Genomic DNA, 17,208 nt, shown 5'->3' on the forward strand with positions numbered 1-17,208 from the left:
ACGTTAATCTTAATTTGTGACTCGGCGAACGACCGCGCTATACTTTGGATTTTGGATGGATCGGGATTTGAGATTAAAGCAATACAAACCGAAATTCTTTTTCATTTCTTATACCACAAAATTACAAGTGTCTGATCCGAATATTGGGTTCTGAGATGGAAATCTATTATTCTTTATATTCTCAGTCGATAACTCGCCTTACTTTCACTTTCGAAGGACAAGAGTTAAATTTTAAAAATAGAACTGCTATTTGTTTCTATATAAAAAATTAAATAGATTTGCTATCTATATATAAAAGAAGATACTGAATGACTGACATATCAACGCAGAGCCCAAACCGCTGGATCTAGAAAATTCAAGTTTAGCACGTGCTAAGAAAGGATTTTTCAAAATTCATCCTCTAAGGGGGGGTAAAAAGGTCGTAAAATGTTTGTATGGCGAAATCAGATTAGTTACTAAATATTTCAGTGAAGTGAAAATCACGCGGGCAAAACCGCGGACAAAAGCTAGTTATTAATATAAACAGCCAGTATTATTTTAAAAATAAGCTAGACTGTGTCACAATGTTCTATGTTTTTAAATAAAAAAACTATTTATTGAAATTGAAAAATTGGGTCTCATTTCTACCTATTCTCTATTTAGATTTGATCAATTCTCATACATTTCTAAAATCCACATTTTCAACACAAGCAAATACAAACTTACGTTCAGAAGCACGCCTTTATCCAGAAGGCTGTGCTTCTTTGCAGTCATGACGAAGTAGTGCGTGTCGTCTTTGTAATACACAATGTTCTCGAGGTCGATTCCTGTATTCTCGTATAGCTCCTTGAAGAATTTCTGGTTGAATATGAACGCCACACCGCTTATCTCTGGGACCTGCCGAAAAAAAATACGCTTTTTTCTTGACGGCGGTCGCTAGAACAGACAGACTCACACTGTGAGTATATTATTTTATATAGGTTACATTCACACAGAAAAAAATCTATCATGACTACCAAATCACAATGATTGTTCGGTTGCAACTCGAGTTCAAGATAATAATAAATCAACCGATTATTCTGAAATTTTATATAGGTACAAAATTACAACAATGCTTTATTATGATACACACGATGGTGCTTTAAAAAGGCCCCCGACGAGCGTATTCCTAAACGGTTTACTGCGCAGAAGATATTTTAGTCACGCTTCTCTAATGTGTAATCTAATACAATCTCTCTCATGACACTAAAAGTTTTTTATGACATATAACATATGTCATGTATCTGTCACTTATTTTTTTAAATTATTAAATTTTAAGTATGAAAGCGGGTCTCACGCAGATTTTTAAATTTAAAAACAAAAGACTGTGAGAAGTGTATTTGTGTATGGAAGTGTGTATTCATTACCGAAGCTTCTTGCTCGGTGTGGCGATTGATGAAGTTGGCCGTGATGGCCATGGCCAGTTTCCCGCGGAACTCCTTCCTCTTGAAGCCCTGCAGAGTGTTCCTCTTGCCGTCCGCACCGAGCAGAGTATCGAATTCGTATTGAGAAACTGGATGATCCAACGGAGTGACGCGCGCGCGCCAGCCTAAAGCTAAAAATTACATTATTATGTAGGTGTATATATAAAAAAAGACAAAACGAAGCAAGAAGAGAAACTTTTATTTCATTCCTAGATGAAATAAAAGAGAAGGGAAAGGTCGTGTCGTATAGGGAGATGAAATTGATGGCTGAGGACAGAATTAGATGGAAAATGCTCCACTGACAAGAACAAAGTTCTTAAATTAATTTATGATGCATATACACACACATAGACATCGATTAATTTCATTAAAAACAATGTAACTTAGAAATACGATGATCTTACTCGTGTCGAATTGATGTAGTGACGTGTGACTCTATGTTATTGCACCATCCCTTATCCCAAAGTGGTGGTATTTAATTTCCTAAATATTATAAAACATAGTCTCTGCTGCGTCTATGTGTCTGTCTGTATGTTCGTAATAATTTAAAAAAAAAAACACAGCACGGATTTTCATGCAGTTATCACCATATTATGTGTAATTTATTATGTCTTATGGACCGGACCGCTAGTAACAATATAACAATAGTAAGTTTATAATCTTTCATATAAATATTTGTTACTCATTGTACGAAAACTAAGTACGTACATACATTAAAATTGTCAGATGTGCAACAGATGACTTACCCCGTGTAGGGGATCTCTACTGCAGTCGACGGGCGTAAGGTTGTGAGGACATGTATGTATGTATTTTAATGAATTATTTAATATGTATTCATACTCATACATGTAAGATACCTTGTGTTTTCATGCGATGGCCAAGTCGATCTATTTATTTAAAACCTAAAAGGTTTTTTATATTGGTATTATAATAACTTACGTAATAACTTAAGACAGAAGGTCCCTTAAGTAGGTACTAAATAAATTTATCGACTTGGTATTACATGGACCTCACAACTTTTTACGGTAGAAAAACTGAGCTGCGCGACTTGGGTTTTTTACAGCATGTTACAGATGGAATACAGTTTCTTGATCATGTTCCCAGTCCCGTGGGGCCGGCACAGTATGTCACTTGCCATTTCACTCAACACTCCCTTCTTATTCCTACAAATACAGTATCCGAAGACAACACAAAGATGTAATGACTTACTTTCAGAATTCTCAGAGTCCGTCGGTTCCAACAGTTCTTCAAAACTGACACCCTCGTGAAACTCCACCCCCAACAACAGCGCCACCTATGAAAACACACAGACATATTATGGATTCAAATTCAAAATTCTTTATTCAATTTAGGATGATATACATCACTTGTTGACATCAAAAAATTACTTAAACTAAGTCTACTGCCGACTTCCAAAACGCAGGTGAAAAAGAAACGGCGCAATGAACTTCACCGCAAGAGGTTTGTTTTTAAACGCCAGTCTCAGGCTTTGAGGCAAGATGGCCAGGAATGTGTTGCGTATGGTGGGCTTTAAAAGAAACTTCCTTCCACGTACTGTGAGGACGTGGAACAAGACCCTTCCCCTAGAGATTATAAAACGGAGTTCTTCAAAAAGATTGACTCAAGGTCGTCAACGCGTGTGTGACTGCTAGTGTTGCAGGAATCCAGCAACTTGCTCATTATTATAAAAAAAATGGAACTAGAAACATGTACGAATGAGATAATTTCTTCGTCGGCTATGACCAAAAGCAAAAACAAAGGAGGCCTTATTGTAATTTCTCAAAAGTTGTGTAAAAAGCGCGGCCGAGGCAGACGAGTGGGGTCTCAAGAGAGTCCACCAGGAAAAAGGATCTTGTGGAGTTAGCGACGTATAATGCGCATCTATAACGTAACATATTAGTGTACTTTTACTTACCTTAAGCAGGATACACTGCAGTTGTCTGATGCTGATGTGGTCTATGGAGCCAGCGCAGAACTTCCCGAAGAACTTTTTGGCGCCGAGCGCGCGGAGGTCTTGTATCACAAATGGCCACAAGTGAAGCACGTTGTTCCTGGACATGCGGTCGCGTTTCTCGATCACCACCTGGACAAATTTATTTATTACATTACATAGAACAAAGACTCAGCTATTTGCAATCCAGTTTAAGACATATTGATCTGCCACGCAAATTCGTACATTTTAAATACTAACGAGATTCAGTTTAGGTTCCTGAATGAACTGTTGTATTTGTCATATTATTAGATCTATTTCTGCCATCAAACAACAGTGCTTGCATTATTAAAGGGTGAGAGTTATAAGGTACTTTGGCACAGACATAAGCTATAAAAATGGCCTGTATGACACACCTTGTATTGCAGTGTCCATAGGCTGCAGTGAACACACACCGTCACTGAATTGTTGAATATACATACGGCCTAGTGCCTAAGCCGAAGACTATGTATACATTTACATTTGGGTTTTAAAAAAATAACCTAAGGTACGATAACCACATAAATAACAGTGGGTGAAGTGCGGATTCTTATTTTACTTCTCACTATCGAATCGATTCGAAGTGAGACGCAGCGAACCAATCACATTGCGCCGGTGTGACGCAACGACAACCACCGTGCAATATGATTGGTTCGCTGCGTCTCACTTCGAATCGATTCGATGGTGAGAAGTGAAATGGAAACCCGATCTAACCCCTCAGGATTGGGATTTCAACAAGCCAAGACAGTGATAGCAACAGATCCTCACCACTTTGGCACCCAGCAACTGGCACTCGATCGCGGCCCGCAAACCGCAAGGCCCCGCGCCGATGATGAGGGCCCTGGTCGCGGTGCAAGCGCGCCCCTTCGAGTAAACTTTGTGGTTGGCCCGAGCGTCGAATTTCTTGAATAGCGCCTGCGCTTTCCACGAGCTCGCTAACTTGGCCTGCAATCAAAAATGTGAAACTATTAATTACTTAGCTTTTGGATAAAGAGGTGGGTGTGACGTGTGGTTGCTTTTTTATTTGGCTATAGCATATTCTACTGCTGTTCCTAATGACACAACTAGTGGTGCATATAAACACGTCATACAAAATCCTCCCCAATCTCCTACAGTCGGTGTGTTGATAATGGTGTCGGTATTGAGTATCTGTATAATAAATAAATAGTCATATCTTAATTACTCCTAAACTCCTACTCACTAATTCGAGAAAACGTGAGGATTACGTTACGCTGGGTATGTGAAAAGAAATAATAAACGCTAATTTGGTTAGTAAAAATAATCTAGCGAGAATTAATAACGTCCAATTAAACATACTGACCGCAACATGTATATTTCGTTCAAAATCTTAGGCAATTATATTTTTAGCAAATTGAAAAAACTTGCGCGATTTTAAATTATAAGGTGAAAGCGAATATTCATCTAAACCAAACAAAAGACAGCCGGCATTTGCAAAAACACATTTAAAAAATTGCTATGCTCATATTAAATGTAACATAGAATTATATTTAACTTTATACCCAAGCGCATCTTCATTCAATTTTTGAGAAGAAAACTACTTTAACGATGAATTTGGACCATTGTTAATTTTCTTTCAATATCCATAGATTTTTTAAATATTTTTTTTAATAAATATATTAGGACAAATCACACAGATTGAGCTAGCCCCAAAGTATAACATTTACATTTATAACATACAAATATAGATAAACATCCAAGACCCGGGCCAATCAGAAAAAGAATTCCATCATGACCCGACCGGGGATCGAACCCGGGGCCTCTCGGTTCAGAGACAAGCACTTTACCACTGCGCCACCGTAGATTTAATGTTCAGATCTTGTATGGATTTAAGGGAAAAAACCATGTTATTGTTAAAAATTAAAACGTAAAACCATAAATTTCTTTTTTAATTACATTTCTTTTGACCATTGTAGAACAATTTGGAATGATGGAAATCTAGTCCCAGATCAATAACATATACGTAAAATAAAAAAATAAAATAAAAAAAATACGCTCAGTTTTCAATATAAATAAAAATAGCGTTACACATTCGCAGACGGCAAAAAAGCGGCGCGACATACTAGTTAAAATCATTCGATATGACGATCTACACACACGCAACCAACGAATTAACAGAATATGCATGTACGTACGGGAGATCAGTAGCAGATAAGAAGATATGGAACATTTATTTCTATGTATGTGTGAATAAAGATGGCCACGGTTAGAAAAATGTCCAGTAGCCGCTTTCATCTGGCCATAACTCTATTTGTATGGATGTCTTGGTACACAACGTCAGTAAACCATACGAGCAACGAGATCATTTTGACTACACTAGGCGTTCATATAATTTTGATGCTGACTGTAATGTTGACGCATACTACCCACGTGCCGAGAACTCTGTAACATTTTTCTCATTGAGCGTGAGTCATATGAGCATTTGCCCTGTTTCTTCACAGCCGTTGGGCGTCGGAGCCCAGGACTCGCTAACATATAGCACACATTTATCCCGTTCTTAGCATCGTTAGCAATTCACATCTGAACAACAAGCGGCGATTGTTATACAAGGTTTATATAACTGTTCGTATGCTTGGAAGAAATCTTTGAAATTATCACTTTCTCTTATGCTACGGAGCGTTGGAAATTTTAATGCCAGTTCAGTTTACAACACATTTTAACGATGATTTAATTTCTCGGTCCGATATTGGTTCATGAAACCCTACTATTCTACTCTTAACGAATATTATATTACATAAGTAAAAACAGGTCACAAATTTAGTACACTGATAGGCACCTTGCATACTGCAATTTACAAAGGACCGAAGCCCCGGGTCGCAAGCTAATTTGTAGACGGACAACACAGAAAATTAATTACATAAACTGTGGTTTCAGTTCGAAAACATGACGATATTAATATTATAAAACATAGTTAAATCACTTTCATACATATTAAATTCTTACAGTGAATACAATAGTAATTTAAATTACGCAATGCAGTTAAAATTCTAAAAAGAAAAAAACAAATACCTAACGAATAACAAGACAAAGCAAAACCAACATAAGTGGTTTATTATAAGCATAGTGAGAGTTTACGTATTTTGTAGATTTTTTATGGAAACCATTGACAACGTGGGACTCCATGCAAACTAGCTACAGTGCGTCTACGAGTACCTCAACTGTAGTTCAACTCAATAATATGTTAAAATGGTCTGATGTCACACTTAGGATCTAGGATAGGACGAGACATCCATCGGGGGGGACAAGTGGCTGGAATTAAAACTAGCATTCATAAAGTATTAAAATGCATTGGACATATATCTATATATGTATTAGTTATAAAATATAGTATCGTTGAGTTAGTATCCCATAACACAAGTCTCGAACTTACTTTGGGGCTAGCTCAATCTGTGTGATTTGTCCTAATATATTTATTTATTTATTTATGTACGAATATATTATATATACTCGTAATCATAATCATAATTTTTATTTGCTAAAACACATGGTGGGAACCTACATACATACTTTCTAATTTATGAACTAATTATGAAAATGTCCTTCAACTTTTCTGTTCAGGTTTCAGATGCCAAATGGTCTTAAAGCATATATATACTGTAAATCAATTAAAATTTTCAGAAGGAAAAATATTTTTCATATGTACAAAAGATTTGAGCTGCCGTCCCGGCTTCGCTCGAGTAAACACATAACAAATCGTACACCTAAACTTTCAGGAATCATTTAATCAATCAATTCCTCTTCAGGGAGCGCGGCAGAAGACCTTTTTTATAATACACTAGCTGTGACCCGGGGCTTCGCTTCCGTGGGAATTTCGGGATAAAAACTACTCAATGTGTTATTCTAATTCATCCAACAGATTTTGCGTGAAAGAGTAACAAACATACACATACATGCTCTTTCGCATTTATAATATTAGTAGAATAAGGATCAGAAATCTAACATAATATTGTAAATTGCATATCTGTCCAGCAATTGCGGGCTGTTGCATTAAAAATTATATCAAAATATTCATTTTCTGAGGATATCCACCAAACACGACTCGTTCAGCTTTAAATAGGGATGAACATGACACAAATCAAACAATTCGCATACTGAAAATAGCACACGCATGCAAAGCAAACACATCGCCGAGCAAAATTAGTTTATCGCTTATCTTAGATACCAACGATAACATTAGTATGATAAAGGTAATCAATTTAAAACGATCTAAGCAAGGATTCACAGAAAATTTCATTATAGATCGGATAACACAACACCACGTCCAGCTATTCATATATCTGCAGTGCTGATTCGCTATCACTGCGGCGATATACAGGTACTTACACGATAACTTGAGATGCAGTTGACTGTAATATTGTAAATAAAAAAGCAATACAAAAAATATATGCACATGAAGGCTTTTACTATACGATAAAAATATCGTAGAAATTATATTGTTGACACATTACTCTCAATTACAATTCATCTCTGATGAGCGAGACTTATACCCGCTTAAAATTTTATAGATTCGCCCGAGATTTTACAACCGGTCGCCTGCCTAACGTCACCACTCTGGAGGAATGCTATTTTGCCTTAGCCTCATACGACATCCACTGCAGGACATCGAGTGGTTCTATTCCAAGGCGGAAGCATACGCCACAAAATGTTACATAATTACTATTATTTGGTAAACATCATTCGCATTTTGCCTATTTGTCAACACATTATTAAAGAACAGTAAATAAAAATAATAGTAAATCTTTACATATTATAAAACAAAGTCCACTGCCGCGTCTGTCTGTCTGTCGGTCTGTACGCGATAAACTTAAACACTGATGCATGGATTTTCATGTGGTTTTCACCAATAGATAGTGTGGTTCCTGAGGAAGGTTTAGGTATACAATTTATTTTTTTCAATTTCTTTAATGTTTTTACACGTGCGAAGCCGGGACGGGCCGCTAGTACTATATAAATAAGTTTGTCTGTTCCGCTTTCATGGATAAATCACTGGACCGATTTTGATGTCAAATATATAGGCTACTTTTTTTTAAAAAAAATTCACAAGTTTCTGATATTAAAATTAAGTACCTATAAAAGCAATTAATATAAGACAGGGAATGGCAACAACTGGCGTGCGAGTGATAGAAATGGAAGAGTTTTGCCCAACAGTGGGACCTATATAAAAATACAATTAATGTAGACTAGCAATCGCCCGCGACTTCGTAGACAAGTCACTTAAATTTTCCTTTCAAATTGTTTACGTCAAATACGTGACTATGAAAGAATAATTTCGAATTCGTATTTGTTAAGATTGAAAGAAGGCAGCATCGAGTGTATTCGGCGCTTTAATATATAATCGCAGAGTTGGCTCTGGGCCATCGTCCGCTGGAGTTTTGGATACCGTTGAAACCTGATAGATTGTTCCACTCGGAAGCGCCCGGAATAGAGGCCGTTGCCGGCAGACGTTTATTTTGTTGCTGTCAACATTACTTTTCACAATTTATATCACTTTCCCCGACACAATGGTTATATTAAAGACAAATGCTACTCATTTCCTTCTCTCATCCTCGCGTATTCCCGGTTTCATTCCCGGCTGTGAGGCTGCGAAGTCAGCATAAAAAATAAATGTTAAAAAATGTAAGATTCCGCTGTGATTTCACGACTGTCCGCCTGCATGATGTCAACTGCATAGTAGGACATCCACGGGAGAATACTCGTTTATTCGATGTTATCAACATTGTTTACTAATTAAATATTATTTAAATAATTCATTAAATAAAGATAAGGAATAGTTACAACGGGCGAGTGATGAGCCACAGTGGTTGACACAGAAAGGGAAAGCTTTTGTCCAGCAGTGGGACCTAATCCCAACTATTCCAACTAATATATTATAATTGCGAAAGTAGGTTTGTTTGTTTGTTACCTTTTCACGCATTATCTACTGTATCGATTGTTATGAAATTTGGTACACGGGTAGAAAATAACTTGGATTAACACATAAGGTACTTTTTATCCCAAAATTCCCACGGGAGCTAAACTTCGGGGCGCAGCTAGTAGCTACATAAAAATACACACTAGGAATTGCCCACGACTTCGTCAACAAGAACTCACCGCCAATTCACTAAAACTAAGTCTTGTAATAACTAAGACTTTCAATGTCAACTTGAGGGACTAAGAATTTTGTAATATTGAAATTGCATACTGCACATCTAAAAATGAAGAACAAGACAAAGCCTATATGTTTGTGTATGTTCCGTGTACTTCAACACTACACAAATTATGCAAGTAATTCCGTTCCAACCCAAATAATACGCACCTAAAAGTATTGAGTCATGTCGGACAATTTGCTTGTTACAAAAATATTTTCAAAAAAACACATTATTAATTAATTTAAGTAATTAAACCCGTTCAAGGTTAGAACGTACGGATAATTGTAAACGAATTCTACCACTTTTTTACTAATTAATAATAGTGAATTTTAGTGCCACGCCGTATCGGCTTTTTCATGTCGGTATCAACCATATGTCATTCAAAAATGAGTTTCAGCAGTATCGCATGGTCGCCATGGATATCATCTTTGAGATAGGCCAACATTTCTAAGTTTCCTCTTCTACCAGGGCCGAAGCACCGAAGTGGGAAATTTCAACTGAGTAGGGCAAACGGAGGTAGGAGAAATTTTGCGAAATTTCTTTCATCGTCATCATCATTTCAGCCTCTTTGTGCCCACTGCTGGGCATAGCCCTCTCTTCGCGTACGCCACCCTCCTCTGTCCTGTGCCTCTCTCATCCATGTACAACCTGCGACTTTTATTATATCGTCCGCCCATCTCATCGCAGGTCGCCCGACACCTCTCTCGCCGGCCCTAGGCGAAATTTCATTACAGACAAATAAACAAGGAGACAAGTGAAAGTAAATGAAAGTAAGTAAAAATGAAATTCTCCCGGGAAGAGATCCCTTCACGGGATAAGTCCGCCACTGCAAATTTACCTTCTCGCTTTGTGTGCGTTTCGACCGCTGCGGACGCGCTGTCATTGCATTTTTTCAAATTTTAACAAAAACAAGAATTAATTTTCCTATCTGACTTTAAGATAAATATCTTTAAAATAATAATAAAAATGTAAATTTTAAGAATGACTAGATGTTGCCCGGGGCTCTGCTCCCGTGGAAATTTTGTAATAAAATATAGCCTATAGCAATCTTGGACAATGTACTTTTCTAATGGGGAAAGAATTTTTGAGATTGGATCGGTAGTTTCGGAGGTTACCCGCCTCAAACATACAATCTCACAAACGCTTACCTCTTTATAATAATAGTAATGATTGATTTTGGAAATGATTCCTTCCTCAAGAAAATTGACGGATCGTAATGTTAGAGCGTCCGCGGCGGTCGAAACGCTCTGAGAAACACCCTTGTGTGTACATTACAAACTTTTGTATAAAAGCCTATATTACCTTTAGTTTCGGGTAGAAATCGGGCAGTCTGTTGGGGCGCAGTGTGAGCGTGTTGCAGATCTCGCGGTGTAGGGCCAGGATCTGCTTCATGGTGCCAGCTGCGCAGAAGTGGTCGAACATCTCTGCGGCCAGCGCGCACTCCGGCGGCGTCGCCTCCACGCGAACACCCCGGTTCATCTTTATGGACTGCAAGAAATCAATCGTATACTTATTATGTAAAAGAAATCTGTCTGTATGAACGCGATAAACTCAAAACTACCGGACGGATTTTTGTACGGTTTTCACTATAACATAGTGTGATTCGTGGGGAAGGTTTATATTTTACAAGCGGCCCGTCCCGCCTTCGCTCGGGTAAAAACAATTAATTATACACCTTCCTCAGAAATCCCATTATGTATTGGTGAAAACCGCATGATAGTCCGTGCAGTAGTTTTTGAGTTTATGGCGAACAGACAGACAGACGTAGCAGAAGACTTTGTTTTATAATATGTAAGGATTATGGTTTTATTCGAGCGAAGCCGCGACAGCGGACTATTGTAAAACCAGCATTATTATGAACACTCCCCTTAAGATGAGGTGGTTCCACAGCGGGAACCAACAATATTAATCCTGCTGAGTCCCATAAAGAACTGTAAGGCTCACTTGAAATAGATACAGAATTTTATCCGTTACGGGGTAGATAAGGGCAAGAGAATTGCGAAATTAGAAAACCAAATTTCGCTGTACGGAGATTGTTGGGTGGATTGAGATTCCAAAGATTGTCAGTAATCGACTTTTGAAAGTTTCTAATTTTGTACACCGGTATTTATTCCCAGCTGATTACTAACAATTCACGCCGCGAAATCCTAAGTGCGCGAATCCAACGCGCACTTGAGCGATTTTTTATGAACGCTAAAACCAATACTGACATTGAATACAAGTTTCAGAATAGGTATTGTTACGGGCTACTGGTCCGATGGTTTGGATAAAAAAAACACCTGTTAACCTGATCCCTGGCGATGGACAGGAATTTATAGTATTTGTGGTTAGAATCTACAGGACATGTTAGCGTTATTTCTCTATACTCTCAGACATAATGCAATGTTTTCTAAGACCAACCGACCTATTGATCGATTATGTCGGCAAGACAGTCGTCCAACTGGGGCAGATATATTTAGAAATGAAAAGATCAGAAACATATAGGGTGTTGGCAAAACTACGTCCTTCGACTTAGATGCTACGTTTTGGCACGTTGTGGATCTAAGATGAGATACCTTACACTCGACCACCTTATTATGAACCCAGATTATTCATTTTTTATTTTATTTTAATACATAGTTGAGCAGATCCAATAATAAATGTTTTGTCACTATTTCTCGTAGACAGAGAAAAAAAAAATGATATTGATATATGTTTATACGATCGCTCGAACATGAAAGAGACACGCGTATTAGAAAGAAGAAGACAGAGCAGACATTAGATTGTGTCCGGAGTTCAGCCAGTTTTAGGGTTCCGTAGTCGTATGTCAAAAACAGAAGCCTTGTTGACTTAATAGTTCTTCATTTTGCACTAATTTTGAATTCACTTTTCCACAGCTAAAAGCCTATAGGGCGGATCTTTTAAATATACAACATTAATTTTCTCTGTTTGCCGTGGTGCTACTTTATTTTTATTAAAATAAAAATAATTACTTTACTTATCTCCATCCAATTTGCTGACATTTAGGACGTTTGGTTGAACGGCGTCGTTCAATGAAAAAACTAGAAACGAACTATACCAGATGGCTGTAAAATAAGCATTAAAGAACCTAAATTTAAACGAAACCCAAAAGGTGACTGGTCTAGAATAAACCTGTAGACGTCATCAAGGTGCGCCATTCTAATTGTTTAACGCTTAATTAATTAAAATAACAATACCCAGAGACTTACTACGTTAAATTGGAAATAACAATTCAGATTATCATTAATTGTTTTAACTTTTGCCTGATGTTACTGAATTTTATTCGTCACAATAATGGTGTTTAGAACTGTAACATATTGTTGTTTGTCGACAACAATGTGGAAAAAAAAAGCCAACGAAACAATATATTTTTTAAAACGTATCCCTTTTAATGCATCAACATAGATACATTATTCATAATTCCTACGAGCGTTGCGATCGCCGCAGCGACGCATTCGTCAATTTTCAATGAGAAATGGTTTCTGGAATAAAATCAGAATAAATAAATATATAAGGACAAATCACACAGATCGAGCTAGCCCCAAAGTAAGTTCGAGACTTGTGTTATGGAATACTAACTCAACGATACTATTTTTATAACAAATACATATATATATATAGATAAACATCCAAGACCCGGGCCAATCAGAAAAAGATCATTTTCCATCATGACCAGACCGGGGATCGAACCCGGGACCTCTCGGTTCAGAGGCAAGCACTTTACCACTGCGCCACCTAGGTCGTCAAACCCAGTACAGATTTATTTATATTAATCTTTACTTTTCGATATTAAAGAACAGCAACTGTTGTGGGTCTTTATGGGTCAAATAGAAGCCTAAACTTTGTATTTTTAGGACATTTGTCTGTCTTTCTGTCTGTACGATTATTCGCAAAAACTACAGGATGAAAATATATTTATGTGGTTTTCAGTTGAATATAGCATATGTTTTAACTTAAAATCTTGGTATAGGTTTAATCGCGATACGTTGCTTAGAAGCCGAGATGTTGACAATATGTTACGTCAATGTAAATAATTCTGATGTTGGCAAAAAATTGAAGAATGGTAATGACAGATCGGCCGTCGGTGTAGTAGGAATGATACTTATGATGTGTTTTTTTATTTTAATTAACATCGTTAGATATTGTGAAAAGAAGTCCCCTTGTCGCGCCTGTCTGTCTATAAGTGAACAACTCAAAAATCGGATCGGTAGGATCCGATTTTTGTACGGTTTTCACCAAGATTTTGTGCGGTACTTGAGGAAGGTTTACGTGTATAATTAAATAAGATTTTACCCGAGCGAAGCCGGGACGGACCCGTTGTTTATTTATAAATCTCTAACAGAATACTAGTAGATCATGCTGTTTATTAGCAGCGCAGTCAGAGATTTGTGGAGAATGTGTTTTGAAAAATAAAAGATATACAGTTAAAAATAAGTATTATAATGAGTGGAATAACATCTAGAGCACTTGAGGATAGTGGCGCATAGCACAATACGGTGCAATGCCGAAATATTCGCAAACTATTTTCAGCCGCTGGCTGTGAGGGACTAAATCCCGGCCGAAACTGGTCTTTTACGACACGGTCCATAGCAGCCCGATGGATTCAAGTACGGCCGTTTGAAAAAGTCCAGGTTTACTCATCCCTCCACACTGGACTCGTTCCAGGTGTACGCTTCCGGTCGTATCACGTATTCAGCCGAGTTAGTACATTCATTCTGCTTAATTATGCCTCACAAGCTTGTTCACGACTTTCGTAGGTTTTAATTATTTTTTTTTTATTTAGGTGCGGGATTCCTTTGCAAGTTAGATTTGACCCACATCCAAGCGCTCCTCTCTCGGTTTCATTTCAAATACTAGATGGCTACTTTTACAGCACAACTGTGGGATCTAGTTAGGGAGAAAAATTGGATTTGTGAAGATTATATTATGTTCATTCTTGTTTAGGAAGCAGAGATTGCTGGATGTCTTAATTTAGTTCAAGTTCAATTTCATTTTTGGGCTCGCCATCTTCTACCTATGTGTGGTCCAAAAAGGTCAGCTAAATGATTTGCAAAAATGTCCTGTTTTTCTTTATATAGTCCATCTGGAATCAGTTTCGTATTTTTGCAGTATATCATAATTTTCCACAGTAAATCATTAGGTAGATGCCATCAATATAACGTTGCAGTGGTTTGCAATTGATTTTGGATTGTTCGATTCTGCAGGTTTTTCTTTTCACATTTTTGTCTTTTTGAATGGCAGTGCATCACAAGGCAATATTACCTTACCATACAGTAAGTTTGACTTTCTGTGGTACATTTTTCAATGACCAGAACATTAAAATATAGATGTTTTAAAGTCGATTCATAATATGGTAGATTCTACAATGTACCATATTGTCTACATCAGAAATCTACAAAACATAATACCACTCATTGCTCCCAATGAACATTTTCTTCTTCACTTTGCATCCTCAGTTTTTGGCTAACTAAATGGCCATTGGCCCATATAATCTCCTTGACAATGGCAAGCCAAAACTCTTTAGGTTTGCTCCTTCTACTGGGAACTTTTAAATCACACATGCTCCTGAAGCTAATACAAAAATTTACTAATAGTACCTACCCACCACAATAAAAAACATAACAAATTGACATGTTATCCGAACATGTATTGAACATGTATTTTTACCGTGTTTGCCTGCAAATAAATGTATTTCATTTCATTACCAATGGTATATAATTAATTTTTGTATTTCTTATAAAGACAGCTGTTTGTCAAAATTATAATCAAAACACTGCTCAACCACTTGTAGTATTACATAAATATTTATGTTTGTGTATGTGCTTTTAATTTATTTATAAGTATAAACAACATAGGAAACATATATTCTGTAAAACAAGTAGTTCAATTTATTTTACCACAAATTAATTTATAGGCACTTAGGTTTTTAACTAATATTTTTTCCTTTGGTTCTATCTCATGTGATATTGTTTACATGTACAGTAACATATCTGATATATACAAGTTGGAAAAGGATAAATTCGGTAAAAAACACTTGTGTTCCCTCACCTGACATAAAACCAGACTGGATATTTTCAAGTACCCTCAAATACAGTATATGACAATATCTTTATCCATTATGGGTCCAGTTGAAAAATTTGTATCCAAAAATTTATACTAGGTACTTGAATTTCTGACAAATCACTTTCCAATATCTATCCATTGTGTCAGACATTGTTTCTTCATTTTGTTAGTTACCTAAACCCACTTTATGTTGGCGCATAATGTCTTTTCCTTCCACTACTGTTTCCTGTCATACCTTAATTGCCTTTTAAAACTTTCATATCATACCTATGTTCTCTTTCAATCTTTTCTTTGATCTTCTTCTCCATCCATACACACTCATAACCTTTTTTTGAGACAAGCATTCTCTTCCCTTCCCCTTACATGCCTAAACAATGATAGCTAGTGACTGTCAGACAATGTTTATGATAATCTTAATTAAATAAGACCAGTATTCATTAAATTATAATTGATAATTATGTGAGGAATAGCTAACATAAGACATTTGTCCTAAAGCAGTCATTGGTAGTTTATACAATTCCATATTTGCCAGAATAAATATATTTCCACACCACTTATGGTTGGAAAATTAGTACTTTGTACTTTCCATCCCAATGAAGTTATTAAAAAACAATAAAACCTATTATAGAACTGTTATTATACACATCTGTGGGTAGGTACATGCGTAAATATAAACAAATTGTACTTTTTACAAGTAACAATAAAATGGTGTTACATGGTAGGTGTACTTACCATACAATAAAATGTAGAAAGCACACATTCAGTTTTTTTTATAATCCGAAATTCGAATCCGAAATAAGGATCGGCATACTAATGATCACTAAGAAAAGTGTTACACTTTATGTAGGTAGGTACCTACTTAGGTGAACGCACGGAGTGTAAATTTAGAAAAAACATTCGCAAAACTCTTATTCATTGATCCACATCACACACGAACAATGCCACCCACGTAGATCATATTTTGGATCTAATACAATAATTTTAACATTTATTCAACTTTATAACTGATGTTATAATTGCGCTGAAAGTAGCCACGGAATATTAGTTGCAAAGTGATTAGTTACACACCAAGTTGATAATTGGCAACTAATATATAACATACTTACAGTAGATATAGAAATATAATTCTCAACTACAATACTATACGTAAAGATTATAAAGAAGAATATGTACTGACCTGCAAAATAAAAATTGAAACAAATCAATCCTCTCCTTTTGCGACCATTGCTAAAAACTAAAAAATCCAAAGAAATCATAGACAAAAATCTAGACAACAGATGTCAAAGCTACTCGTGTATAGATAGATAAAGCTATAGACCCAATGTAGATAGAGAAAATTATAGACCCCATCGCGCAGACAGAGAAAACATTATTCTGAACCGTGGTTCTGAAGATCCGGTCGTATGTTATATTTCACTATGAATACATCCCAGTCGACCTAATCCAGGAAAATGCTGTGCGTATTACAAACACGAGAAAAAAGGACAAATCATTTTCTATTTCGTCGTCACCTGCCCCGTCCAATCTGCCACTTTATATGAGATTAGAGCCACTTTAGATGTTGTTGTTTCTCTATCTCTTTTCTTTC

The 17,208-nt window shown here is 36.6% G+C and overlaps 1 protein-coding gene and 1 long non-coding RNA gene across 7 annotated transcripts in view; both read right to left on the reverse strand.

Moving 5' to 3' along the window:
• LOC128683312 (F-actin-monooxygenase Mical-like) overlaps positions 1-16,900 on the reverse strand; it is a 48,687-nt gene extending 31,787 nt beyond the window's left edge. For 3 of the 6 annotated variants that reach the window (XM_053768795.1, XM_053768798.1, XM_053768794.1), the window contains exons 1-7: positions 16,353-16,685; positions 10,860-11,045; positions 4,180-4,356; positions 3,358-3,525; positions 2,652-2,736; positions 1,386-1,573; positions 706-876 (exon numbers count right to left, since the gene is read on the reverse strand). In XM_053768795.1, coding sequence (XP_053624770.1) covers positions 706-876; positions 1,386-1,573; positions 2,652-2,736; positions 3,358-3,525; positions 4,180-4,356; positions 10,860-11,045; positions 16,353-16,355 — 978 coding nt within the window. In that variant the 5' untranslated portion in view covers positions 16,356-16,685. Of the gene's footprint in view, positions 1-705; positions 877-1,385; positions 1,574-2,651; positions 2,737-3,357; positions 3,526-4,179; positions 4,357-10,859; positions 11,046-16,352; positions 16,686-16,797 lie in introns of those variants that run through there. The other 3 variants (XM_053768796.1, XM_053768797.2, XM_053768799.1) reach the window with 3 other exon arrangements.
• On the reverse strand, positions 14,393-16,346 carry LOC135310053 (uncharacterized). The gene is made up of 2 exons (XR_010370335.1): positions 15,606-16,346; positions 14,393-15,233 (listed from the first exon to the last, which is right to left on the reverse strand). It is a non-coding gene; the product is annotated as an uncharacterized LOC135310053 (long non-coding RNA).
• Positions 16,901-17,208: the final 308 nt, after the last annotated feature.

This window comes from Plodia interpunctella, chromosome Z, assembly GCF_027563975.2.
Source record: "Plodia interpunctella isolate USDA-ARS_2022_Savannah chromosome Z, ilPloInte3.2, whole genome shotgun sequence".
Taxonomy (NCBI): Eukaryota; Metazoa; Arthropoda; class Insecta; order Lepidoptera; family Pyralidae; genus Plodia; species Plodia interpunctella.